Raw genomic sequence first — 26364 nt, 5'->3', positions numbered from 1 at the left:
GCATTAAATACAATTTATCTGTTAAAGTTATTATTACACATACGTTCACCTTGTGCTTTTGTCCAAGCACCAATTTTTAAATCTGTTGCTTTGTGTTTGTGTGTTCTCTCTACAGTACTCCGAGAAGGCCCTTTACAACCAGATCTGCTTCTACAGATTCATCTTTGACTGGGAACACGCAGTCGCCAAAGTACTACAGGGTGATGAGAAAAGTAAGTCTATATGCACACACACACGTTAGGGCTGTTATGGTTTAATTGTGTCAAACCATCACGTTACAGGGGTGAAAGTCCAGTGTTCTCAGCCACACACTGACTAAACGGCATGTTGATTGATGCATGTAATGCGGAACCAAAGTTCACAAGCGCAACTTTTGCCCAGAAACCTTTAGTCTTACGCCGTTAAGAGCATGTGCTGATGTTAGCACAACAAACCCATTGGCATGCAAGTCAGTTACAATATCATGAGCGCAAATGAATCAGCAGAGCTGGAGGACCCGTCTGTGGCTTTCCGTTCAGCTACAACAGCAACAGAGAGAGAGTAGTGTATTAGACAAAGACGGTGTGTCGGTGTTGCTCCACCGACAGCATCACCCAGATGTGCTGATCACTGAGATGACAGACAAACAGCTCCTTGTCCTTTAACGTCGGCATGATACGCGGATGAATGCTGTTATAGTTTATCAGTGCTTGGCAGCGTCGGGGGGAATGGGACAAGAACGAAAGTTAAGGCGGCGAAAGTCCATGTAGAGTGGGTAGGAGCGGTGGTGGATCAGTCCAACAAACACCAACTTTCAACCAGGAGAGTGGTGATTATATAACCAAACCCTGTTCTTTTTTCCTAAACCCAACCACATGTTTGTTGTTGAAGGAAAAAGAGGTCAATCTGCGGCGTTGTACTGACATAGTGCATTTATTTTGAAAGAGACTGCGTGTAACTGTTAAACTTCCCTTTTTTTTTATTTTGAAAGAAGACAATGCATGTAACAGGCAGAACTTGACACAGCGTCCCAGAGCATCAACAACCAACACTCCCAGGGTACCTTGCACATCGTATCTGGACGTCAAAAGTCCATGACGAAACATTTTATATGTGACGAGGTTGGAGTGAGAATGTGTTGACGGAGCTGTACACCCTCTCTGTCCTCCACATCCTCCTCCTCTTCATCATCATCATCATCATCATCATCATCATCATCCACCTAAATATCACTATCTGACCTGTTGAACATGACCTATCTGAGTTATGAAATGATTCTGTGTGCCCCAGTTCCTCTGTCTTGCCACAGCTGTGTCCTGCCGCCACATTTTCTTCACAGGTTCTTGTTCAAATCGTTGCTAAAGGCAATTTCATGTCATAAAAGATGCTTTTCCATTTTGTTGCCTTTTAGGAAAGTGTTTGTACAATGTAATACAGAAGCTTTATTTTAATAATTAAAATAGTTTCCAAAATTCTCTCACTCACCAGCAAGAGTTAAAAGTAAATGAAAAAAAAAACCCATATCCTTATGCATTTGTGTTTTTTTTTCACTGAACCAAACTGGCAACGAACTGTGACTTCTGTGTTACACCCCTTATACATGCTGCCTGTTTCTGTGCTTAACGTAAGGTCTTGTACCTAACTTTCAGAAGTCTTTTCTATTTGTTACAGGATTGATTTCCAAAGTTTTGTGCAGTGCTAGTTGTGAAAACAGGCTGGCTTTTTTACAATTCTATCATTTTATTCATTTTTTCGCTGTCTTATTATTCTGCAGCACCGCCTTTGGAACTGAAATCAAGTTACTAGAACGGCTATTGAAGTTTGAATTTTGATGTCCTAACAATGCTTCCTCACAAATACACATACAACATACCATTAGCAATCAATGGCTCAAAGTAAACCTTTTACCCAGGCTACACTTATAGTATTCACCAATGATGTGACACACACATACACACACACTAACGCGCACACACACAAGTTGCGGAGTATGGGCATTGGATATGGGGAGGGGGGTTAAGGACATTCAGCTCCTCGAGTCGACAGCCCTAATTTAGGAGACGGATTCAATCACACACACATACAGAATGCAAAACGCTCCAATCACGGGAAGAAAGAAGGAAAGAGCCCTCCATCGCTCTCCCTCTACCCTTACCCTCACTGTCCATCTCTACCGCTTTCTCTCCTTTGCTCTCTCTCTCCTTTCTCTCTCTCTCCCCCGCTCTCTTGGACAGGCACTCGTTTGGCTGTGTTGATTGAAAACAGGTTTTAGATTTGGGGAAATGATAGGGGGAGTAATGGGTGCGCTGACGAAAGGATAGCCCTTCTCCTATAATGGGACATGGAGCGTATATTTCCCCCCTTGGACTCAAATAGACGCTACTCCAGCGCTCTGGGCGCGCTCAGTAGGCGTCAGCCACAAGGCCTCTTTACCCATAGTTCTCCCTGATTGATGTCACTTGATTAGAAAGGGCCGCCGGGCCGAGTGATTTATTTATTTGATTAAATATTTATGTATGTATGTTATTTATGTATGTATGCCCGGATTCGGTGAGTGTGTGTGCCAGTCAGGACCTGAGTGAGGCAGAGAAAGAGTGAGACAGCAGAGGTAAATATAACGTGTAATCAACAGATGACCACTCAGAAGATGGAGGGAGCTGAAATGGAGGGATTGGACTTGCGTAGCGGGAGGGGGGCAGCGAAGGAGTACTAACATGATTATAGCCTCCATTTTTGCTTTCTTTTATTTCTGTCTTTGCCCAGATGCAAGAAATCATCGCCAATCAATTCTTTGGCCTCCGCCTTTCTTTATGTTCCCGAGCTTTGCGGTGTTTTTGATCTACACCAGGCTTTCTCTTCTGAGTTTCAGTCTTATATTGTTCCTCACGGCATGTTCTTTACCTGGTGGTTAAACAATGGAAATATGTGCATACAGTTTACTGTACATATAGAAAGCACACCGTATAGTGTTCAGTAAACAGCATGTTCGTGGTTGTGGAGCAGTTCAGCATCTTTTCTTGTGACGGCCGTATTTTGTGTGCTCACCAGCAATCAGATATTTCTCATGTGCTGTCTGTCCACTTCCTATATCAAAATTAGACACACGTTGAACACCGTGCAGACAATAATATAGACCAGTGGTTCCCAAGACCCCTCAAAGTAAAGTTCCTGAACCTAATGTTACTTGACAGAGAGCTCAGGACGTCACCTTTAGCGCTGTACCTGAGTCAGAATTCTGTCAGTCAAATCAGATTCGGCCATTGAGTATGAATATTCCCTATTCTAAGTTTTAAAGTTTGAATGGGGCTCCGCGGGACGTTCAGTGAGACAGTGGCATTCATGTAATATAGTTAACAAGCTATCTGCACTAACGACGGATTGGAAATCTGCAACATTTTTTGTTGACACGAGATATCTAACAAAAGCCACAGACTGCATTGTATTAAGTGTCCGTGGGCTTTTGATTCACCACTTCCAAGCAGAGCAGAGAAGATAATGCTGTCTTGGAGTGTTACGGTGGAAAGTTTCTCTTCCTCTGTGCTGCTGCATCATGTCTGTTGCTGCTCGTACCACAGAGGAGCCTGAAGTCAAGAGCACTCACTCCGCAGCAAAATCTGGGGGCTAAAATGTTCCTAGAACAACATGGCATAGCACACTGACTAGCCAAAAAAAAAAAACCCACACAGCTCGACTTGAAGCACTGAAGCAATCTCAGTCTGCTGCGGAGTCTCAGACTGATGATTCGAATTTCCGACTTTCAAGGGGCAGCCGTAGCCGATCTGGTGTTTGTGCCCCACCTCCTAACTCAAAGGTCCTGAAGGACTTAGAGGATCCACCACCCTTGTGTCAGAGACCATAGGGCACCCACAGAGGCCCTATGTCAATGCCTCAACAGGTCAGAGGCCGTGGATCAGACCTGGCCAGACCTGTTGAGGACACAGGACCTCTGGGGTACCGGTGTGCCCCAAAGGTGCTCGATTGAAGTGGATCTGGGGAATTTGGAGGTCAGATCGATGCCTAGAGCTCTTTGTCACCTCCCCCAAGCCATTCCTGAATGGCTTTTGCAGTGTGGCATGTCGTCTTGTCCTGCTGGGGAGGGGCACTGCCATCACCGAGTGCCATTGCCATGGGGCAGGGGAGAGGGACAAAGGACAGAAGGTCCTGGAGGGACTGGATCACCCACCATCTGTGGGTCTCAACCACTAAACCATGCTCAGACACCATCATGTTTACTTGTTACGGGCTCTGGCAGTTGAGAAGCAACCGCTTCCCTCTGTTCCCTGAGCGGCCAGTCCATCAAATCATCACCCTTCCTGTTTGATGGTTTGGTTTTCCAAACACAAGACCTTCACTTTTCCTACATCATCCCAAAAAAACCTGTTTGAAAGACAGAATGTGTGGCTGAAACACCCAGTACCCAGCACCGCCCAGCACTCTGCAGAGTTAACAGTCACAACAAGTTGGTGTCACAGTGACAGACACAAAAATGTGTAGCAACACCAGATTGATGTAAGTTGGGTTTTAGTGTGTTTTCAATAATGTCAAACACATCACTCTTTGTACATGATACACTGAAAGTTACAGTTAAACATTACAACACAACGCCATGACAACTGTATAATCACTCTGCTTGTATAGCAGGGATGTTTTTCTGCATTCATCAGCAGGTATTGGTCACTGTTGTCGATAAAGGGTTTACAATGTGTCACTATATCAGTCAATCTTGCCTAGTAACAGTGACAAACCAGTGTCTCCACTAAATGATTGATATCCTGCACACACACTCATGCCGCTGCTTCCCTCAAATAGAGGAAGATACATGTATACACACACTCATGCTGCTATAAAATATAGGTTTAAGGTGTTATCCCTCGGTCCTGGGGCAGTAATACCCCATATTACTGCATTACACACCCAGGGGCCACACTGCTCAGATTACAGGGAGGAGACATACAATCCTATACACCCTACTTTACTCTGTTGTGTTGTCCCTGTGGGAGTGTGGCCATATACCTATAGAGATTTATCAGCACACATTGGGTCTCGTTTACTAATAAGTGGAACACGGAAATTTGTTTGCCTGGTAGTTGTTCTATGAACATATTAAAGGGGCAAAAAGCGAAATCATTTCACCGCTAGGTTTGCTGAGCCACCAGGGCTCGGTGCTCCGGTTGGATCCAAACAGAGAGCCAGGCCTAGTTGGGAAGCTAGCGGAGGCTAACTGGCTGTGCTTCCCTCCGGTCATACTGCGGCTAATGCCTCGCCAGCCGCTCCCAGCTAGTTCCGGATTGCTATTGAGGTTAAAGTGGGAGAGGCAGTGGATCTGTGGGGCAGCTGAGTGAAGTGGAGCCTGAGGAGGAAGCACCGGTTAGCCCCGGTTTTGTTCCGCTCTCTGCCATTTCATTTGGAAAATATGCGCTGCCATTGCTCACTGGCTGTAGCCTTTTATAGGGAGGGAGGGCCAAGGGCTCCGAGAGGGGCGGGGAGGAGGTGCGGATACACATGAACGTACATGAACGCGCAGCCGGACCGGCTTGTAAACAGTGGGCTGGAGATCAACACAGAGAGAGGGTGTGTGAGGTCATGCTATACTCCAGATGAAATTACACCTCTAGTTCTTCACATAGCAATTTTTTAATTCCTTCAATCTAGAAATGATGAATTTCGCTTATTGCTCCTTTAACGCACTGACACACCAGTTTTGGAGCTTCAGTGAGCACCTGTGAATGTGAAGGCAGTTGGAAACAGTTGATAAACCGTTCGTCACTTTTTGTTAAACATGCTCAAACATTCCAGTCTCTGATGATGCGCTCTCTCCTGAAGGCACCAACTGCAACATCTTCCAGCAAGGTTAGATGTGTCATCTTAACACCTGCTTGGAGGTAGATCAGAATCTATTAAATACCCTGCTTATTAATAGGTTACCAATTAAGCAGCTGGCTACAAATGCACATATGAGCAATTTCTATTAAAGAAAAACAGAAACAAGAACTGGGACATTCTGTGTTCATAGTAAAAAAAAATGAATTAATAATTGACGAGGACAAAAGGTTGTCAATTTCATAGTCATTGGATACATTCGACCAGTCCATTAGTACATTATTAATTCTAAATATTGCCTAGTGAAGACTTGAAATGAATGACTGTATTAATATGTTATGCATTTTGTTAAAAGTTGCGTATTTACATTTTCTGAGACAGCCAAGTCTTCATCATTTGTGAGCACATATGGTTTTGAGGCAATTCTAAATTTGTTTGCAGAGTAGAAATAAATTCAGTTAAGGAAATACTGATGAATCCCCGATTTCTACTGAAACGTTCGTACGCATGGTTTAAGCACCGATTTGTGATACGCACTGTTTATGAATGGGGCCCGTTGTTGTGTCTTTCTGGTGGTGATGGCGCTTTTTAGAAGAAGTATAAAGCTTCGTCTGCTTCGAGAAGAGCTGGTTAGACATTACGCTCACTTTTTTAAGATCATAAATTGTTAATTCTGGTCATCAGTGATCTTGGTATATGAGTTTTGACACAAGAATTAAAAGTCCATTGTCCAAACTAAACTTTTTTTTTTTCTGTCAACCAGTCCCATTAAAAAAAAAAAGACGAACACAGCTGAAAATAGTTCCCAACAAATGCACAGTTTCCTTTTATCTGAGTAACTTTGCCAAAATGTACAGTGCCCAACTGTTGTAGGGAATTATTTAGCCTTTTTAAATATGAAAATATAGAATTTTACATGTTCTTAAAGATATTTGTGTTAAGTAGGAATGAATGCTGGGGACTGAGGGCGTTTTCCGAGATACAATTTATTTTTTTCTGGTACGAGTCAGTGGATGAGTTTGTTAACTTGTTGCATTTTCCCCTTGGTTCAGTTTACCTGAGCTTTTAGTGATGCATCTAGTGGCGCTCTCACTCCAGACACGTATAACCAATGAGCTACCAAACTTGCAGTAATCACCTTCTTGTTGAGTCAAATCGTGGTTGGATCTTGTTCACACCATTCATGAACCGTGCCAGAATTTGTTTCTGACCTGGACTGAGACCACTTCCTCAGAAGCGTCTAGCTGTGGCTCTTTTGGTATGCATCAAAGTGCAACTGCTGTGTTCAGATCTGCCTAAACAAATCAAGGGCTCCTTTATGAGCCAGAGGCCGATACAATTTTATAAAAATTATTGACACAATGTAGAAAATCACCAGCCCCATATGTTAATGTTTACTTAACTCAGAAATATGAGCTTAAAGATAAAAGTCCGTCATGATATCCTGCAGTAGCTGTAAAGCCGTATTGATTGATCATATCTGGGTGTTTATGGTTTGTCCATTTGGCCATTCAGAAAAGTCAGAATGTGTATGTTTACATGTGTACTGAACATACACACTAAAGCGCATTCAATTAAAATAGCTTGACATAAAGGATCTCCGAGTCAGCGCCGAATGTAATTTGATCAGCTTGAACGTGTGTGCGCCCTGCAGCACTACACCGTGTGTGTGTGTGTGTGTGTGTGTGTGTGTGTGTGTGCGTGCGCGTGCGCGTGCGCGCGCACACATTTGCAAGCCTGTCTTATCTACATGTATATTGCATTTTTGTGCCTGATTGCTGCAACTGAGTAAAACATGGAGGTAATTTCATCCGCTGCAGGAGATCTCTAATAGATTATACACGCACACACAGAGGCACACACACGATGAAAAAAACATGCTGTCCGTTCCTTAGCTGGGAACATCCCGTATCAATGACTTTCAAATCATTTCGTGTCACTTTTCTTCTCTCTTCTTCTGCTCTCTCTTTTCCTCCCCCCTCCCTCCCTCCCTCCCTCTCTGTCTATCTGTTGCCTTTCTCTTCCCTCCATCACCCCTCCCCTCCAGGTCTCAATCTTGAGTGTGGGCAGTATGATTGCGTGTGTGAGCAATAATGTAATTTTGCCGCATTGATAAAATATAAATTGTCCTTGAGCTGCGCTTTTCTAATGATCCATTTACCGACAGCTTCCCCGCCACCTCTCAGCACTCTGCATTCGGTCCTCTTCTACCCTCCCACTCCTCTCCCTCTCGCTCTGTCTTCTGTCTCTCCTCCTCTTTTCCTCCTCTCCCCTCTCCATTTTCTTCCCTCTCTCTCGCTCTTCATCTTCCACTCTCCCCTCCCTTTCTCCGGCGATACAAAGCGGGGTGGCAAAATCCGCGGGTGCGATTGTCAAATCAATTATTCATTCTGTGCAATTACACTCACACAAAGAAGTTTCCCTGTGCTCCGAGTGGTGATTAAATTAACTGCTATTCCAGCTGCCCGTCGCCACCAGCCTAATGGAATATTCATGGAGGCGGCCGACGGAATGGCCGATCTCCATTAACTTCATCATGCTCACTTAATTACAGGCTTGTTATTGTATTTACACCTAGTTAGAGCGTGCAGAGCCCCGATCTACTCGTGCCCAGCACCGCCAGAGTATGCGCGAGTGTGTGACAACACCTAGTTAGAGCAAAGATAACCCCTGATACACTCACTGTGCGTGCGTGCGCGTGAGTGTGTGTGTCCGTGCGAGTGTGAGTGTGTGTGTGAGGATGAGAGAGATGATGTCTAATGCAATCAATTAGGCAAAGTTTTTGGGGGATCTGAAGCTACATTTGTGTCGACGGTATGCTTTCTATCCATGCGTCATTTTCCATCTTTCACTCCAGTCGTCATCGCTCTCTCCCTCTCTCCCTCTCTCTCTCGTTATTTCCTCTCTGCTCCTTTTTCCTCCACGTCTCGGCCTTCCCAGCGACGCCGTCTCCCCTCTCTTCTCTCCTTCCGCCTCACGCTCGCTCTTTAAGGGAGGCTATTTATTTGAACTACACTCCCCACTGTGCTCCGACTTGCAGCAAGGTCTCTCCCTCTTTCTTTTCCTCTCCGTGACTCTTAAATCATTCTTTTATCTGTTCGCCACACAGTGATTGAGGTGGAAAAGAGAAAGGAGTGAGGAAGGGGAAAGAGGAGAGGAGGGGGAGAATTATTTTGTCCTACCTTTCAGAAATGATGACATGATTGCTTTCGCTTGATCATGCATCATCACCCCCCCTTCTATTCCCCAGATAAATAGACTAGTTTGTCTCTCCCTGCCTCTCCTCTCCCCTTTTTCTCCCTCCATCCATGTCCTTGCTAACATGAGGATTATCTGGTAATAGTTGCTGCTGGCGTTTAAGTCAACCACACCATCCTCTATGTGTATGTGTGATTACTGTTTGTCACATGGATGTTTTTGAGTCGCCATGACTGTGAGTTAGTGTGCTTTTTTAGTGTTTAACTACCATCAATCGTCTGTGCGCATGTTCTCTCAGTGTGTGTGTGTGTGTGTGCCTCGCTGTTGATCTCTGTGTATCTAACCTTTGTTCCCTTGGGCAGTCAGTGGGCTGGTATTTATCCAGCAGCCACTAATGCAGCGGGCAGGAAGGACGAGACAGGAGATAGGGCTGTGGAGATGGCGAGGACATGACAACTGGCCATATGGACAGTCTGTGTGTGTGTGTGTGTGTGTGTGTGTGTATATACAGCATGTGATCTAGATAAATAACCAGCGTTTTATTATGTTAAACAAGTTTTTAATTTGTTTGCTTTTAGTAAAACACTTTAACTCTTATCATTTATGTTCAGGATTTGAACTACAGCTGAATAAATTGTTGATTATTTGTTGATGAACGACTGTGACAATTGATTAATCAGTATCAATCAGTTTGTCATTTATTTAGCAAAGTTACTAAACATTCACTAGTTCCAGCCTCTCTAATGTGAGGATTTTCTTTTTTTTATATTGTTGTCTTTTGAATATTTGACTTTTTCTTACTTTTGTACAGTGTGTGTCAGACAAAACAATTTAGATACATCAAGTAGTGATGTAGCTTTGGGGGGTGATATGTTCAAAATCTTCTTTCAGGTTCTATGTAATTTTATATCAGGGAAGTAGTACAGTAAACAGTAATTGCTCTGTAAATTAAATTAAACTGTAAATAATCATACTGTACTTCATCACATTTGATTATTTTGTTTTTTATTTCGAACTTCACACAACATCCTCATGTGAGACAACACGTAAATTATAACAAAACACTCAAAACAAAAATAAAATTCTTTCAGAATGAAGGCTTTAAGGTTCCCGAGGACAACAGATTCAAGTGTTACGGGTTTCTGTGTGTACAAATTCACTCTCCATCTCCATGTCAGCCCAAATAATGTTACCTTGCGAGGCAGCTGGATTCGTGAAATCATGGGGGAATCAAGAGATCACGAAAAAATCCAGCCCTGATTTGCGACATAGTCTGCTGTGAATACCTCCCGCCGTAGGAACGGTATTGCCAAATTTCCACTGGTGAACACATTTCTACTGGCGCATGGTATATATACTGTCACATCGCCCAACCTTACTGTATTATTTATACATTTTCTCAATCAATTAAATGTTATTTTCTCAAGCAATTATTATTTTTCTCAATCAATTAAATATTTGGTTTATAAAGTGCCAGAAAATATTGAAAAACGCCTCTCCTAATTTTCTATCAACAAAGTGTTGTCTTCAGATTGCCAGTTTAGTGCGGCCGACAGTCCGAAAAGCCAAAAATATTTTCTTTACTTGAATACAGACAAAAAAACCCCGGCAAATATTCACATTTCAGAAGCAATAACCAGTTAACTTCTGACATTTTTGCTTCAAAAATTACTGTTTATCAATATATTTACCGATTAGATTAATGTTCTGTTGATTGACAAATTGATTAATCAGCTCACTGTTTCAGCTCTAGTTGCAGTCCTGTTTGAGGTACTTTGGTACTCATTGGTCATTTTTTGTGGTAACTAGTTATTTTAGCTTTTTTTTTTTTTTAATGCATTTGCAGTTCGACAAAGTTTTTGGACTCAAAAAAAATCTTACAGGGACTATGAGTGGACCAAAGAATTCTGTAGACTGTGTTGGCGACCTCTGATTGGATCTGTTTTTCCTGGGCTGTGTTGCACATATTCAGTATACGGTACTGATACTTTATGCAGATTTTTATAGGGTGCTTACTGTCTTAAAAAAAAACTTGAAAAGTAATGGAAATTGAAAATGGCATTTTCTATGCCTAGAGAAGTTTTGGAAAAGTCTTGGAAATGCCCTTCCCAAATACCTGTATAATAGAATAAATGTACTGTATATACGGTGTTAATGTTTGGGAGATCATTAAGTCACTTGATGTTATGTTCTCTTCCTGGCTAACGTCAGATTCCGACCTCAGTTGCAGCCTCTATTTTGTCACGTAAAGCCAGGAAAATGCAAATGTAGTAATGTCTGACTTCACTTGGACACATATAAGGCATGGCATGTGAAAGACCAGGACCCAGGACATACAAAATGTAAATTGTGTAGTTTAATGTTGAAATGTTGGCTGAACAGATTCAAAATTCATTCATATATCTGTCTATAAAACTTTTAAATAATGGCAGATAAAGCCAGGACTGGCACTGGGTTATGACTATTTGCCGATTTGCATTTTGGTAGAGGTATTTTTAGCATATGATGCTACGCTGGGTATAATGTTGATTTGTCTGTGTACTATGCTGCATGTTGTATATCTATGGTTTCAGCATGGGTGTAGGGCCCAAGGCAAATTCTCCACTCTGTGGGACAATAAAGTTAATCGGGATCATGGTATTGATCTTGATATTTCAAACATGGGAGAGGGAGCACTAGCTAGCCATGCTAAAGCAGCTAATGTCGGGCAACAGGCTGCTGCTGCCTTGTGAATCAATCCCCATCACCTGTGTTTTTACCCCGGTGACCAGCATACCAGCTGAAGTGCTTCCCTCTTATCCACCATCAAGGGACAAGCTCTACCTGCAGTACTGTGGGTGCTTAAGGTGGTTAATGCCTGCTAATGTTAGTCCTACAAGTCATGTGGAGGCATGGGCCAGCTTGACATGGATTTTTATTTTTTATGTTACCTTACATGAATCTTACTTCAAATACATGGAAAAGTTATTGACATTTATTGGTTAAAATTTGTATGAGCCCTGTTTTTGCCAGATGAGGATCTGAGGGAAAACTTAATTCATATTAAATATGAAAGAAACCAGACTACTACTGTAAAATCAGATCATGCTCAGACTAAACCAAACTTTATCCCATTTCCATCTTCCTGCTTCTTCACCAGTGACCTCTCCAGTCAACACACTATTATTCCCGATGTATCTCGCTGCACTCTTTGGTGTGATAGTGTGTTATTACTTGGTTTCATGATACTTCATCTACACTTGACGCTCAGTATAATATTGTAAAGATTTGGTTTTGGTCAGGATAGCAGCTCTCAGTCTTCTCTCTGGCCTTATTACGGCCCACCCGAAGGGATAACAGGGACAAGATATTGACTTCATGCTCTCATTGGGCATCTCTATCGATCCCATGATCCTGTGTGTGTGCACACGCTGCCATCGACCCATCTGTCCAATTCTGCGATGCCCCTCAAAGTGATAGCATTACTGGTAGATAGCATTGGATCTGTTAGCTCTCCAGTTAAGGGTGAAACGCTCCTCGGTGTTTATTAGTGACGAGACAAAGCCGGCGTGCACTCTGCTCCTCTTCCAGTAGGACTCTGCAGAACCTAATCACAGAGATAGAGGGGGGTGAGAGTCATCCAAGAGGGAATCATTCACCAGTTCGAAATGCACACGTCCTGGTCGCCTGTGGTATTGACTTTGATGCAGTTGAGGAACCAAATGATCTTCCATTGAGCTCTGGCAATAACTCTTCTTTCTTCTCTTTCTTCCCTCACCTCCAGATCATCAAAAGCATTGGTACAAAGAAAAAGAAGTGTATCGGAGGCTGAAGGAAGTGCCGGACAAAGCCTTGGCCACCAGTGGCTACTCGGAGATCAACCTGGCCAAACTCTTCCAGGCCTTCTCCTCCCTCAAGTAAAACAACACACACACGTCCGTAAAGACAACACCTGCCGAGAAGCTCCGACATCTGACTCAAAGCTGGACATTTGCACATTCAACTACATCGGTTTTTGGTTTCCAAATGTAAAGCAGGGATGGTGATTTTAGGCTTTGACCTCCTCACCCCTGTACAATGTTCCCCGGCTCTAATGGGCTTGTTATTTAACTTCAAACCTAATCTCACCTTTTTGTCAGTCCCTTCACTTAGACGCTCATGACTTGACCCCCTCACCCTGACTCTGTATCCTAAAGGGGACTAGCAATCATACCTAAATGACAGTCTATTGTGTGTGTGCTGGGGGGTGCGCTAGCTGTGCCCAGATGTGTATGTGAGTGTGTGTGTGTGAAAATGACATATCCTCAGATCAGCCAGTATCCTCAAAAAGCGGCTAATTAGCCAATGATAGTGACCCCGGCCACTAAGACCACTGGATGCCTGCAGCGATCGGACACTTGTTCTGATTACCACCATTCATCCCTAGTGTGTGTGTGTGCCTCTCTGTATGTGTGTGTGTGTCAGATCAGAGGATAAAAGAAAGGAGTAAGGAGGATGCAGGGAGTGACGGGGTGAGGGAGGCCACACGCGCTGCTCCCTCGCTCTTTTGTCTACGTATCGAACATCTGATCTCCTTCTCCTCCACTGCCTCTGTTTAACTGAAGCCATTTCATCCCTTTCACTCCTTCCCCTCTTCCCTCTGTGCAGATTGTGTTTTAATGCCTGTGATTTTCTGTGTGTGTCCCACTTGTGTTGCTCAGGTGGGTGTATGTAACGATTTTTGTAATGACCAGAATATGTCGTGTTGGGTATTTTGTATTGATGAGAACAATTTTGATACTGAATCTTCAATAAAAACCTAAATGGATAAGATGTTAATCTTGTGTTATTACAGTGTGGGGGGTGATGGAGATGAGTGGATGGATGTTGTAGTGTCTTAATGTCTCTTCCGTTAACCAGTGCGCTCTGTAACACTACAAAAGTGAAGTTAATATAAAAAACACTAGAAAAAATGTAAATAATCTTCCCTTTTTATACTGTAAGGGCATCTGGCTGTGTAAATCGAGCATTCCTTCACTGTATTTGACGCCATATTTAAAGTGAAAGTCAGGCGATATTCTGTATTTTTATCAGTCCAAACAAGTCCTACAAAAAGAGCAAAACCATCAGTGAAGTGATACCTGTGCTAAGGCTGGTAAGTTTATTGATATTATATCAAAATTATGATGTGAGACGAGATAGCTGCTTAGATTTTGGATATCAAAGTACCTTAAGTGTCGTCTTTTTTTAGTTTTAAAGGCTGCACTACAGTAAAGTGATGTCATTTTCTGAACTTACAAGTTGTTTTATTATTTGTCTTGACACATTAAGTCATTATACTCACATTACTGATGATTATTTATCAAAAATCTCACTGTGTAAATATTCTGTGAAAGCACAAATAGTCAACCCAACAATAGTGTCGCAATATCGATAATGACGTATTTGATTTCTGACTTAAAGCTGTGTAGCCAAAGTTTAATGTACAATACAGTATATGATATTCCTCTGTTCCATAGTCCCAAAACTATTAAAGACACACCAATGAGCCACACATTTGCACTGGCTGGCGTGCGTCTTCATATCTATGAGCCTAGATTCTCTCTAGAATTAGAAGTGTGTGTTACTCCGCAGCTGTAAATAGTCCCCACCAAATGCACTGTTTCCTCTTCTGTGAGTAGCGTTTGTTAAAAAACTACAGTGCCCAGCCAGTATATGAAATTAATTGCCCTTTTTTTTTTTAACACATAACTATGTATTTTCATTTTTCAGAAGGAGCGAGTGGTTTGTGGACGAGCGCCACACACACAGGCAGAGAAGTCGTATGTACTGTAAGTATTGAAAGATGAAGCTGTACTGTTTAAATATACAGATGGGGACTTTGTGAGTTTGACTTGATTTCAGGAGAACAAACAAGTGTTGATTTCTAAATAGGAGTGAACGATTGAGATAAAAACATCTATTATGGTGTTTGTAATTTTCTAACGCGGTGTTATGATATAGTTCATTCTGTGGGAAATCAATTGAGAGGTGTTTATGAATAAAATAACTCAGGAGTGTTTGCTGTTGGCTAATCCAGTGACCTGAATACCTGTGTGTCTGTATATTATGCCAACATTATTAGCAGGAGTTGATATTCTCAGGCTGATGCATGCATACTGTCATATCGCTTCCCTCTCCCTAAATACTGTGTTTCCTCTGCTGTAGTTAACGCTCAGCCTGTAACTCGCTACATTAAGTGTTTCACCATTTCCATCCAAGAATTCTCCTTTGTGTTAATACAGTGGAGGGATTTTTTACTCCATCCTGCCGCGTGCATTTCCATAAACACTGCACGCCTCACAAATCACTTCAAACCACTGTGACTTGTGAAGGCAACCTTAAGTGGGCTGAACACTTAAACCATGATTCACTATGCAATGGATAGAACATGCTGTGTGTGAGAGAAAAGTGTCTCGGTGCATTTGCAGCCTATTGCTCATAACTTTACATATTTATTAAATCATATCAGCTCCGGCACTTCTCCCACAGTTGCTGGGTTTAATCAGCTCCCAGTAGATGTGCACAGGACCTGCCATTCCCACTGCCAGGCTGAGGGCCCCCGTTTTGTAGTCAACCAAATTGAGTCCCCCTGCATTAATTCGACCCAGCTAAGCTAATAAGGTCGAACAAGTCTCTTTGTATTGTGGCGTTAAGCTTTATTGCTTGTCGTTTTGACCAGCGATGTACAAGGTAGGCTTTGATGAGGGAATTAGTCCCCTATTCTGTCCCTGTTATTCATAGCGCGGTGGAACATACAAGCAGCAGAGAGGGTGTCAAAAGGAGAGCTGGTCCTATTGCAAAGTGTCTCCCTTGTTGGAGCTGAAAGGGCGGTTATGAGACGATAAACCGCTTAATACACTGAGCTAATTGGATGAGAGCAAGAGAGACGGGGAATTAAGGGGCGATCCGAGAGGGGAGCGGAGTGCCATGGCCCTGCTATTCAGGTCTTTCATCGGGGCCGGTTCTCCGCCTGGGGAGGAGGAGGAGGAGGAGGAGGAGGGGATGATGGAGAGGAGGGGGTGAGGGGGGGTGCTGTTCATCAAAGCGCCTTTTAGAGCTCCTCTCCCGGGGACTGAGTGAGGACTGATCCGGCTGAGGCTGTGGAGTGATTGGGCCTATTCTCTCAGGCAGGGTCGTGGTGGGAGAAACGAGGCCCGGGAGAATCCAAATCACGGGCCAAATCAAGTCCAACAGCTGGGGGAAGGAGAAAGGAGCGGGGCGATGATGAAAATAGGCACGACTTACACTTTTCTGGACACCTGGATTAACCTGGGAGAGGCGGGAGCAGCATTAAGGCCCAGCGCGTTGACACAATCCACCAAATCATGTAGATTTCCTTCTTCATCTGTGCAGGCAATTTGCAAGAAAACACCGCATGATTGGACTGTATTCACCTCTTTTTTAATATATCAACATTCATTATCATGATCATTCATGCAATAAGAAGCCTCGTGGTCTAATCCCAAGTGCAGGCCTGTCTTTGAATGAAAGAGCACACATCCAACAAGTGTGACTTTATAAATCCAGAGCCATTGCCCTGCGACAGCATTTCAATTTTCTCGCCTTTTTGCGCTGCAAAGAAAGTTTAAGCCTCGCTCCCAGCAGGTCATCCGCCTCCCGGCATTCCCCAGATATTAGGGACAAATTGGTTTGCCATTCATTAGTTATATTCACAATAAGATTAAAACTCCCCCGGACAATCTCATCAAAACCCTATAGGGCCATACAGAGGGGGAAAAAACACACACGCTCCACTGGGCTTGAGCAAAAGAATGGGAATTTTAAAAAACATGGAGCTCACACATCGTAGATGGTTTGGGCGCACAGGAGAAAATTGGTTTTTATCTTTTCTCTTTTTTCCCCTGCTTTTTTTTTTGTTTTTTTTTTTTGCATTATGCACCAAGGAGCAGCTGCGTGACTTTGTGCGCGTAAATGCGCAGGAATATTCCTCCATCGGTCCCTTATCGCGTCTAATTCCTGCTTGTTTGGACTAAATTGGGTGATTAACAGGTGTAGGACCTGCAAGACCTGAAGGAAGGAATAAGAAGAGGGTTTTCACAGATGCACACAATAAAAAGAGGGACTACATTAATCCGCAATTTCACGCGGTGTGCTCGGGCACCATGGATGGGTCAAACGGAGGAGAATAACCATTGATTGCTGTAATGGTGCTGCAATAGTTGTGGGATCCAATGCACGGTGGAGGGGGTGGATTTGGGGGAATTAACTCTACGAGGTGTGTGTGTGTGTGTGTGTGTGTGTGTGTGTGTGTGTGTGTGTGTGTGTGTGTGTGAAAGCCGTTTGATGAAGTGGTTTGTTACTTCATTAATGACAAAAGGGACCCGCTTCCATCGACACGGCATTACAGATGTTAAGACCAATTTAGCGCCTTTAAAGGGGTTTAAAGGAAGTTTTGTGACGGGCCCCCCCACATAAAGTGGGCGATCTAATTGAAAACCCCTCGCCTTTGTCGCGCGTTTCACATGTTGGGGATTAAGCTCATGAATATATGGTCAGTATTTTGTCAACTCGGCTGAAGAGGATAGACGCACGCAGCGCGCTGTATTATACACCTAACGCATTTTCTCTTATTCAGGTGGAGCAGTACGCCTCCATCTCTGCTCTCTGCAGCGATAAATTCCTCTTTGGGAAATGTTTTCATCCTTCCCAGCAGGCTTTTTTACCACCAGACAACTTGCTACTGCAGTCTGATGCATTTATTTTACATTCCAGTGCACTATTCAGTTAATATTACAATTATTTATATTATTAGAAACACTTATTTATGTAAGAATTTACATTCTGCAGAATTATTCTTCAATGTAAGACAGCAAACACATTTTCTTCATAACACCTTTTATTAATAGTTCTATAATATTCTATTTCACATTGTTTATTTTTTTCCTGGTTTAGGCCTATGTCAGCTCTAAAGGAATTTGAAATAATAAAAGATAACTCATTTTACCAGTGTAATTTATTCAAATTAGCAATTATTAAACCAGGAAACTTACAATCACTTAATAAGAAAACAAAATCTCCTTCACTCGGTTCCTCAGGGGGGAAAAGTTTTGACATAAATAATGATCTAAAAATCCTAATAATTCATAAACACAGGTGAAATTCTACACAGGGCGACATTCATTAAACACTACACGGAGTGCAAATTATCAAAACACGGTCTCCTGAAATATACACGACCTTGTTTTGAAAATCATCCTTTTTTGTGGTACTTTTTTTTCTCCCCCCTTTTTTTTTTTACACAATATGTACAGTTTGTCAGGTCTCAACTTTTGCTCGCGTGTCCTGGAGTCAGACTCAGCGGAAAGTGCCACTGCTGTGATAATCAAAGAGAGGGGTTGAGGTGGGGGTGGGGGGGGGGGAGAAAAAAAAATCTCAAATTGCAGCAAATTTACAGAAATCTGACGCTTGGAAACGACCTCGAATAACTCTGGTTTGAGTCAGAGATTTAAAAGGTATTTATGCACAGTGGTCCTGCTGAGTGTGACTGGTGGACAGGCGAGCAGCGGAGAGGAGTCAGGCTTGTAGAGAAGGCTATGGAAGGTCTATGGACAGTTTTCCTTTGGTTCTGGGGGGGTGTAGGTGGGTGTGGGTGGGGTGCGGGGGGACCTCCTCCAACTCGCCTTTATTATAGACGCAGACCGGCTCAGCCCACATCAATGCATACAGATTAAGCAGTGTTAATGTCGAGCACTCGAGTTGTCCACATTTGAAGTAGCACAGGAATCCTTTCTACAAGTCTGGGTTCCCCTGCGGTTCTTCAGCTCTTTCTGTGTGTGTGTGTTTGTGTGTGCGCGTACGATGACAGATCATTTCCTTGGGCAAAACATACACCCTCTCACAAGTTAAGTCCTGCTATTTGAGTAAAAGTACAAAAAAATTGAGCAAAATGTACTTTAAGAGCGCAGAAAAATGGCCCCTGTGAGCGATACAGCTGTATTTTACATTACTGAATTATTATAGCTGATGCTTTAATGTGTAAGTAGTTGTAGGTGTATTTTTGGGCAGCAGTTACAGTGCTTAATATTTTATAAATTCATGTGTTTAGTGTGTAAAATCCTAATTTTTAAAGTAGCTAATTATTGCTAAATAAATGAGGTGTAGAATAAATTAAATGTAAAGTATAACGTAGCATCACATGGAAATACTAAAGTACAAGTGTTCCAAATTTGTGCTTTAGGAAAGTATACTTTTTTAAATTCATGCGGCACACCATCAAAAAAAGATGTGGATTATATGTAGTGTGAAGTAATATTAGGAAAATCTTTTTAGCTGTGTCATAAAATATTGTAATTGTTCTTCAAGTTACTGAGGTGTCATTCAGAGAGGTGTGAGTATGGAGTGTAAAACAAAATTACGATAGCTGTCATCACCAGACACACACACACACACACACACACTGTCTTTTAGCCTGTGCTCTTTTGAATTTGGTCGTGCTATTTTGTTGGGGAAACATGAGGTAACAGGGGTGGTTGAACAAGGGGACGTCAGGACATCAGCCTCCAGGGGTATGAATGGGTTTTTGGGGGGGGGGGGGGCGTGGGTGGGGGTGTGTGTGATGGAATGGGACGTAAGCCCGGGACAGGGAGGCCTAGAGCTGGTGTTGAGTGTTCAGCACACCTCCTTCCCTGCGGCTCCGGCGGGCAGGATGTTAAGCTGGGTGAGCTGAGCCGAGTGTTCCTTGGCCTTGAGGCGCAACGCGGCGATACTGGAGGCCCTGCGGTCCGCTGCGGCCGCGGAAGAGGGGGAGGACGAGGAGGAGGAAGGGTCGGGGAGGACGGGGCCCGCGTGGGAGGGGTTCTCTACAGGGGGGGCGGGCTGACGGAGGAGGGCTGCAGCGGTGGAAGCACTGGACAGGGGACCCATACTGGAGAAGAGCCTGTAGGAAGACAGATTTACATTTATGGATGCTGAACGTGTTTAAAGTTTAAATAGCATTTTGATTTTCACTGTCCCTCTGATGTATTTTACTTCCTCTCCATTTCTAAATAGATTTACATCATCTATTCAAGCTGACTTCTTTAATGTAAAGGATAACGTGGAGAGAACAATGTTAATAATTCTCTATAGCAGAGAGGACGGGAGCAAATGAGAGGCTAATTGTGGCATATGGAGTGTGCGGCGTGTCACACCTCCTCACAGCTTGTCTGGCAGGATCACACGTTTGGTTAATTCATTAAGACATTTGACAGAGTGATTACACACCACTGTGAATGGTTAACAGTATAACATATTTATAATCAGTCACCGTGAGATAAACAGTAGTGCGGTGTGACTGACGACCACAGCAACCATCAGTCAGTAGAGTCACATGATGAGGTTATTATGAGCCTGGTGTCTGCTGTTCATTTCTCCATACATGTGAATGGACATGGCACACAGTTTCAGGTGTACATGAGTGTGAAGAAGAGATAGCAGGTCCAAGGGAGCTCTGTGCATGGGTTCAGCCTACCTGCCAAAAGTGGGTCCAATGAAGGCAGGGTGGCGAAACATGGCAGCTGTGCCCAGAAAGGTGCCCAGGCCGAGCGGGGTGGCCAGGGGCGGAGCGGAGCCGTTGTGCGGCGGTGGGGCCAGGCCGGGGAACGCGGCGGCCGCAGCTGCAGCAGCCGTCCACGCCGACTCCAGGGCAGGGTGGTGGTGGGGAGGGAAGGGCCCTCCCTCCAGGTAGTGGCTGAGAGGGTGACCCGCTGCCAGGGGGCCTGGGAACGGCAGGCCTGACGGGTGGGCCTGCACCCCGGCCTTCTCACGCTTCCTCCACTTGGCTCTGCGGTTCTGAAACCACACCTGGGGGGCACACAGAGGTGACGACACATTAATATGAGCAGTTAGAGGGAGGATAGCAGATTCTACAAGTTCAGGTGTGTTTTTGCCTTTCCTCCTCTCGAAATGAAGGAGTGGGTGCTCAGTTGGAAACAAGTCACAAATGCCAGTATAGCTGTTTGCTTATGCAGCTCTCCCATGCTATAAATAATGAAAACTATAACTCCCTGCCCTGCTTCTCACAGCAATGCTTCGTTGTAATTAACATGACTAAACTCTATTGAATGTTGTGTCAGTGTAGTCTAATAGTTGTCTAGTTCAGGTGGTGGCCAATAGGCGGAAAGTCAAGGGTAATTACATGCAAGGTAAACCCTGCCGCTCACGGTCCCTTAAATCTACTTTCTGTCTAATTAAACCCCCCCGTCCCTGCAGACTGGGCTGCAGAGTGCTGGTGCTGGTGGAGGGGGGAGATAATTAAGAGCGGTGTTAACAAAAGATCCAGAAAATTACCGCTGAACTGGCTCCAATAACAATTAATGCGCTTTAAATTAAATTCTTAAGAGACGCAGAACAAGTGACTTCCATCCAAGAGAGTATTTAACTTTCCCACGCATCCACTGTTGCCCAGTTTGCTCTGCAGAAGCACGGGGCTCTCACAATGAGCAAAATGTCAACATGAGCAAAGTGATTGAACGAGCTGGCTTGAGCGACAGGCCCTGCACACACACACACACACACACACACACACACACAAATACACACACATTATTCCCAGAGGGCTGTTTAGCATTACACAGCCCCTCGGGAATTTATGAGTTTTTATCACCTCCTGATGGCGCCCGTTAAGTGATTTGTTCACCTACAGGCCCCTAAAGAGACATCTGTTGTTTTACCGACGGCCATAACCTCCCGGAGCGTCCACCGTGTTTGAACTGTCTCTCTGGTTATGAGCCCGGGCTTTCGACATGCAAGCCACGCTTTCAGTGCGAGGCGAGGAAGAGGAGGGAGGGATGGAGAGAGTGGGATGAGAGAGGAGGAGGAGGGGGGAGGGAGGGGGGAGGAGGGGAGCGGGGAGCAAACACCTTTAATGGTCTCTCATTCGCTCCCAAGTGCAAAGCATCGGATCAATGCAGGTCTATTGCAATCACATAATGGGAAATCAAATAGCATTATCCCTCCTCTCTTTCCCCCCCCCCCTCCCTCCTCTCCCTCTCTCTCTTATTCCTGCACACATCTCCCCTCTCTCTCTCTCACTCACACACACACACACACACACACACACACACACACACACACACACACATCTCGCCCCCTCTCTGTCCCTTCTGATGGGAATCCAAACACCATCTCATCCCGGGAATACAGACAGTGTTTGCTCCTGCACTAAGTGAGCTTTTTATGAATCGCCAGCGTCGGCTTAATTGCCACTAAAACGTCCCTTCGCGTGTAATAACATTCAATAACAGGAAAGACCTTCCCCGCGCAGCGACTGGGGCCATTTAACACATTTTTACTGTAATAAATTACCGCCTCAAATTGGCCCGTAATCGCTGATCCTCAATCAGTGACGCATATCACCGGTTATTATCCAGCACTGTGTACCGGGGGACATTTTATAGAGGACATAAAACATTTATTTTTTTTTACCTCCCCTCTCTCTCTTTTTTCCTCTATTTGATTTACAAGTCACAGGCTTTTTCTTTTGCAGATAAAGATAAACAAGAGAGCCACTTACTTGCACACGGGCCTCGGTGAGATCCAGGCGCATTGCGAGCTCTTCTCTGAAAAGAATATTTAGAAAAAGAAAAAGAAAAAAAAAAGAGGAAGAGAGACAAGAAAGGAAAAAAGATTCAAGGTTACAGGGCAGCCGTCTTGGAAAGCAACGCAGAATTGCTGTTTTGTCCCCTCCTGTTGTTCACTGTCAACAATAGGCGACCGAAAATAGGCTTGATTTTTTTGTTCTCCTCCCTTGGCGCATGGACTGCAGAAAAGACGCCATAGCCATATTCTATTTTCCCTGTCACGGATGGGTAGAAATAGGCCCTAGTGATTGTTAGATTTTCCTCAGCACAGGCCTGTCACTGTAACAACATAATGGTTGAAATAATGACATCTAAACTAGCCTGCCACAAAGCAATTGACGCTGCCTTCAGCTGCAAGATGGGCTGGCAGTGTGAATTAGAGCCACGAGTCGCCTTAAAGTAAATCGATTGGAAAATATGAATAATCCCAATGGTTAAAAAAAAAAAAAATCGAAAAAGCAAGTTATTGTGTCAGAAAGCCTCTAATTTAAAGCATAAAATGTGTCAAATATCAAAATGTTACTGTGAAGAATTTTTATTTAAATGGCTTATTTTCCTTTACATAAAAAAATCTAATAAGGTATTTTTAAGCATTTATAAAACCCTCATAAAATGTGTATTTGTGTGTGCACCTGCCCTTTGGCTTGAGGTGAGGCCCTGTGTTTTTTGAGTATCATGTCCAGCAGGTAACCTGAGCTGCACCTGTTAATTGTTCCCTCTGAGAATAACATGAACAGGAGCGGATATAGGTGACAAAACGTCCCCAGTGTTTGCACTTGCAGGGCCCATTGTGTGCGCTGATGCTGGGCACGGGTTTGGTGTTGAGGCATTTTATGAGGTGTGATCCGCACAGTGTCCGGTTAAACACGTGTGGAATTACTGGGGATGCTTTTGGAATTTTTATATGTTTATTTAAAATTAAATGCATTTAATTATCACATTAAGTTAAGGAGTTATTAGAGAACACGGTGCATGTTTTGTGTCTCTGTGTTGCTTGGATTTTATTTGAAACGTAGCCACAGAGTATATAACGATAAAAATAAAATGAATAATAATATAATTATTATAAGACAATTATTAGTATATTAGTGTAATTATAGGGGTTTTATATGCATGTAAATTAAAATTATTAGGCCTAGTTTTTATGGTTTTAAATTTAAAAAAAGGCACAGGCCTGTAGTGCAAAATTTCTAAAATAATTATTTTATTGAAGACAAAATTTTAGAATTTCACAGCATTTTTTTTTATTTTTATGACCATTAAATAAATAGTTTTACTGTGTCTTACCTGGTGAAGACGTCGGGGTAGTGTGTCTTCTGGAAAGCTCTCTCCAGCTCCTCCAGCTGGTAACTGGTGAAGGTAGTCCTGTATCTTCTCTGCTTCCTTTTCAGCATCCCTTCCTCCGAGTCACTGCCCGCCGACAGACACACGCTGTCCTCCCCGTCCCTCACGTCCCCATCCCCGGCGTTCAAGCTCTCCCTCTCCTCGTCCTTCGGGGACAGCGCGGCCGCGTCCCCGCAGCCCTCCTCCTCTTTCCCCGCGTCCTCCTCGAACTTGAGCGGGCCGAGCTCCACCAGCCCCAGGCTGCCGTCCTCCGAGCCCTCCCCGGGACTCTGGTCGCCCTCTCCCCGGCTCAGCGACGCGTTCTCCCGGTAGGACTTGCTGCGGCTGATGCTCACCTGCGGCGCCTGGCTGATCTTGAGGCTGTCGCTGGCTTGCTCCAGGAGGAGCCGCTCCCTGTCGAGTGTCTCTGCGTGGTCGTGGAGGTACTTCCCCCCGGGGCCGTACAGGCGGCGGAGCTTGGGAGGCAGGTGCATGTCAGCGGCGAGAGAAAGGGGGTCTTTGGTTGGCCCTGGAGAGGGAGGCATGGCAAAATGGCAAAATGTTCATATGAATAAAGTTTTATAGGCCTGTAACAACCCTGTCATACTTTGTAACAGCTGTTTAATAAAGAAACATTTTATTTTAAAAACATTATCCACTGTTAAACATGTCGACCTGCTTGCTCCATAAAAACCAACTCTCCTTGACGCATTAACTTTGCGCACAAAGCTGCACATGTTTATCCCTCACAATGCTCCAAAATAACTTAAAAAATACTGTTTTTAATTTAATCTCAAATAAAACTTACTGTCAGCCGTCTTGTCGAGCTCCCCTCTGCCGGGCAGACCCGACAAACTTTGCGCCCCTATCAGCCGGACCTTACAGGGGCTCCGGCGGCCCAGAATGCTGTCTATGCAGTAAGAGGAGAGCAGCGTCGGGGATTTACTGCTCTTCCTCTCGCCCCTGTCGTGGAGGTCTTCCTCAAACTGACCGCTCATGTCGACGCTTCGGCTCGTCTCGTCTCGGTAACGCCTGTCAGTCTCCCACTCTCTCCCACTCTCCTTCACACACTCTCGGGGTCCGGTGCGCTCTCCTCTTCTCCTTCTTCTTCTTCTTCTTCTTCTTCTTCTTCTTCTTCTTCTTCTTCTTCTTCTTCTTCCTCTCCTTCTCCTCCTTCTCTTCTCAGGCCGGTGTGTGTGTTTGAACCGGGACCGTTCACTCCTCCTCCTCCTCCTCCCTCCCTCTCTGTGCTCTGTCACTCCTCTGTCACACTCTCAGCTAATGACAGGCAGCGGTTTGGCTCCTCGCGCTCAGCTCCGCTCTGCCAGGCGCTTCTCCGCTCCGCGCGCTCGCTCAGCAGACATGTAGGCTGTTATTGAGCGCCTGATTGGCTCGTGTGTGTGTATGTGGGGAGAGAGACAGCGCGGGGCTGCTTTATATATTTTACGATTAAAGTTAATTTGAGGGAAAGGCGACAAAACCCGGCATGGAGTGCTTTTCCTGCGTGGAACGAACTCGGCAGATAAACTTAAAAAATATTTTTTTTTTACCCTGATTTTTTTTTTTTTATCATGTGAGAGGGGTCAGCTAAAATCATATTCGCTTCAATTAAATTATCTGATAATGCAAGACTATTTTTGGGCGAGGTGGCAACAGTTGCAACTAAGCGCAGGTGTGTTTTGTAACATTAATTTCAGCACACTGACAGTCGGTCTACAATATATTTCTGCAATTTATATATAAAATAAATAAAATAAGACCACACAGAGATTAAGACTGCAAGGGGGCACACAGGGGTTACACTCCTCTAAATAAAATTAAAACATTACAACAGCAGAGGACTTTTATTCTGAAAAAAATAAAATTTACACCATAAATTGATGCAGAAAAAAAAAATCACTTAAATACAGGAAATTATGTTTGGATGCCTAAAAAATTCTACTGGAAGGCCCCCAAATGATCCCCCTCTAATATTCAAACAAAATCTGCACCCTTGGGATCACAATAGGCTTTTATTTCCTCCTTAAAGAAGGCATTTGAACGCATCACAGTAGGAAATAATAAAATTAATGATGGCTAAAATTCCATTTAGCTGCTTCAAAGTCAAGATCTTGACATTGTGCTTGCTGGCTGTCAACAAGGCATTTTATTTACACATATATCCTGTTTATAAGTCAGTAAATGGAACAGTATATTAAAGCATTAGACTATTGCAATAGTGTCTTTTATCAGAGACATTATTCCTGGTTTCCTGTCCAGGGACTAGATGAAAATTAGCTTATTGCTAACTCTGGTGCATTTAAGTAGCTATGCACTGTCCCTGTTAAATATATAGGTACATAAATTATTATATAAAATAATGTTAGGATAACTGTTGATATTGTTAGCAGTACCTTAAAGTTAAAGTAGGAACACCTTTTCATAATTTCCTATCTTAAGGGGCCTGAACATGGGCACACTTTTA

General features: G+C 43.8%; 2 protein-coding genes across 2 annotated transcripts in view; one reads left to right on the top strand and one right to left on the bottom strand.

The window, feature by feature from the left end:
- pola1 (polymerase (DNA directed), alpha 1) overlaps positions 1-13777 on the top strand; it is an 83570-nt gene extending 69793 nt beyond the window's left edge. The window contains exons 36-37 of the mRNA XM_049565098.1: positions 116-212; positions 12761-13777. Of these exons, the coding sequence (XP_049421055.1) occupies positions 116-212; positions 12761-12897 (234 nt within the window). The 3' untranslated portion in view covers positions 12898-13777. The remainder of the gene's footprint in view (positions 1-115; positions 213-12760) is intronic.
- A 4069-nt stretch (positions 13778-17846) lies between these two features.
- arxa (aristaless related homeobox a) lies at positions 17847-25171 on the bottom strand. The gene is made up of 5 exons (XM_049565734.1): positions 24709-25171; positions 23865-24429; positions 22511-22556; positions 20468-20799; positions 17847-19894 (listed from the first exon to the last, which is right to left on the bottom strand). Exons 1-5 carry the CDS (start codon positions 24896-24898, stop codon positions 19627-19629), a joined length of 1401 nt encoding a protein of 466 aa, XP_049421691.1. The 5' UTR covers positions 24899-25171; the 3' UTR covers positions 17847-19626.
- Positions 25172-26364: the final 1193 nt, after the last annotated feature.

Source organism: Epinephelus fuscoguttatus, linkage group LG21 (assembly GCF_011397635.1).
Source record: "Epinephelus fuscoguttatus linkage group LG21, E.fuscoguttatus.final_Chr_v1".
Lineage (NCBI taxonomy): Eukaryota > Metazoa > Chordata > Actinopteri > Perciformes > Serranidae > Epinephelus > Epinephelus fuscoguttatus.
Note: the sequence above shows the minus strand (reverse complement) of the source record. Positions and strands in the feature narration are given on the sequence as shown.

What these genes read in the sequence shown, in the direction of transcription:
- arxa (XM_049565734.1), bottom strand. Translation starts at nt 24,898, where the DNA reads ATGAGCGGTCAGTTTGAGGAAGACCTCCACGACAGGGGCGAGAGGAAG. An exon ending in TACCCCGACGTCTTCACCAG is followed by an intron (nt 22,557 to 23,864) that starts GTAAGACACAGT and finishes TATTCTTTTCAG; the next exon opens with AGAAGAGCTCGCAATGCGCC. An exon ending in TCACCGAGGCCCGTGTGCAA is followed by an intron (nt 20,800 to 22,510) that starts GTAAGTGGCTCT and finishes TGTGCCCCCCAG; the next exon opens with GTGTGGTTTCAGAACCGCAG.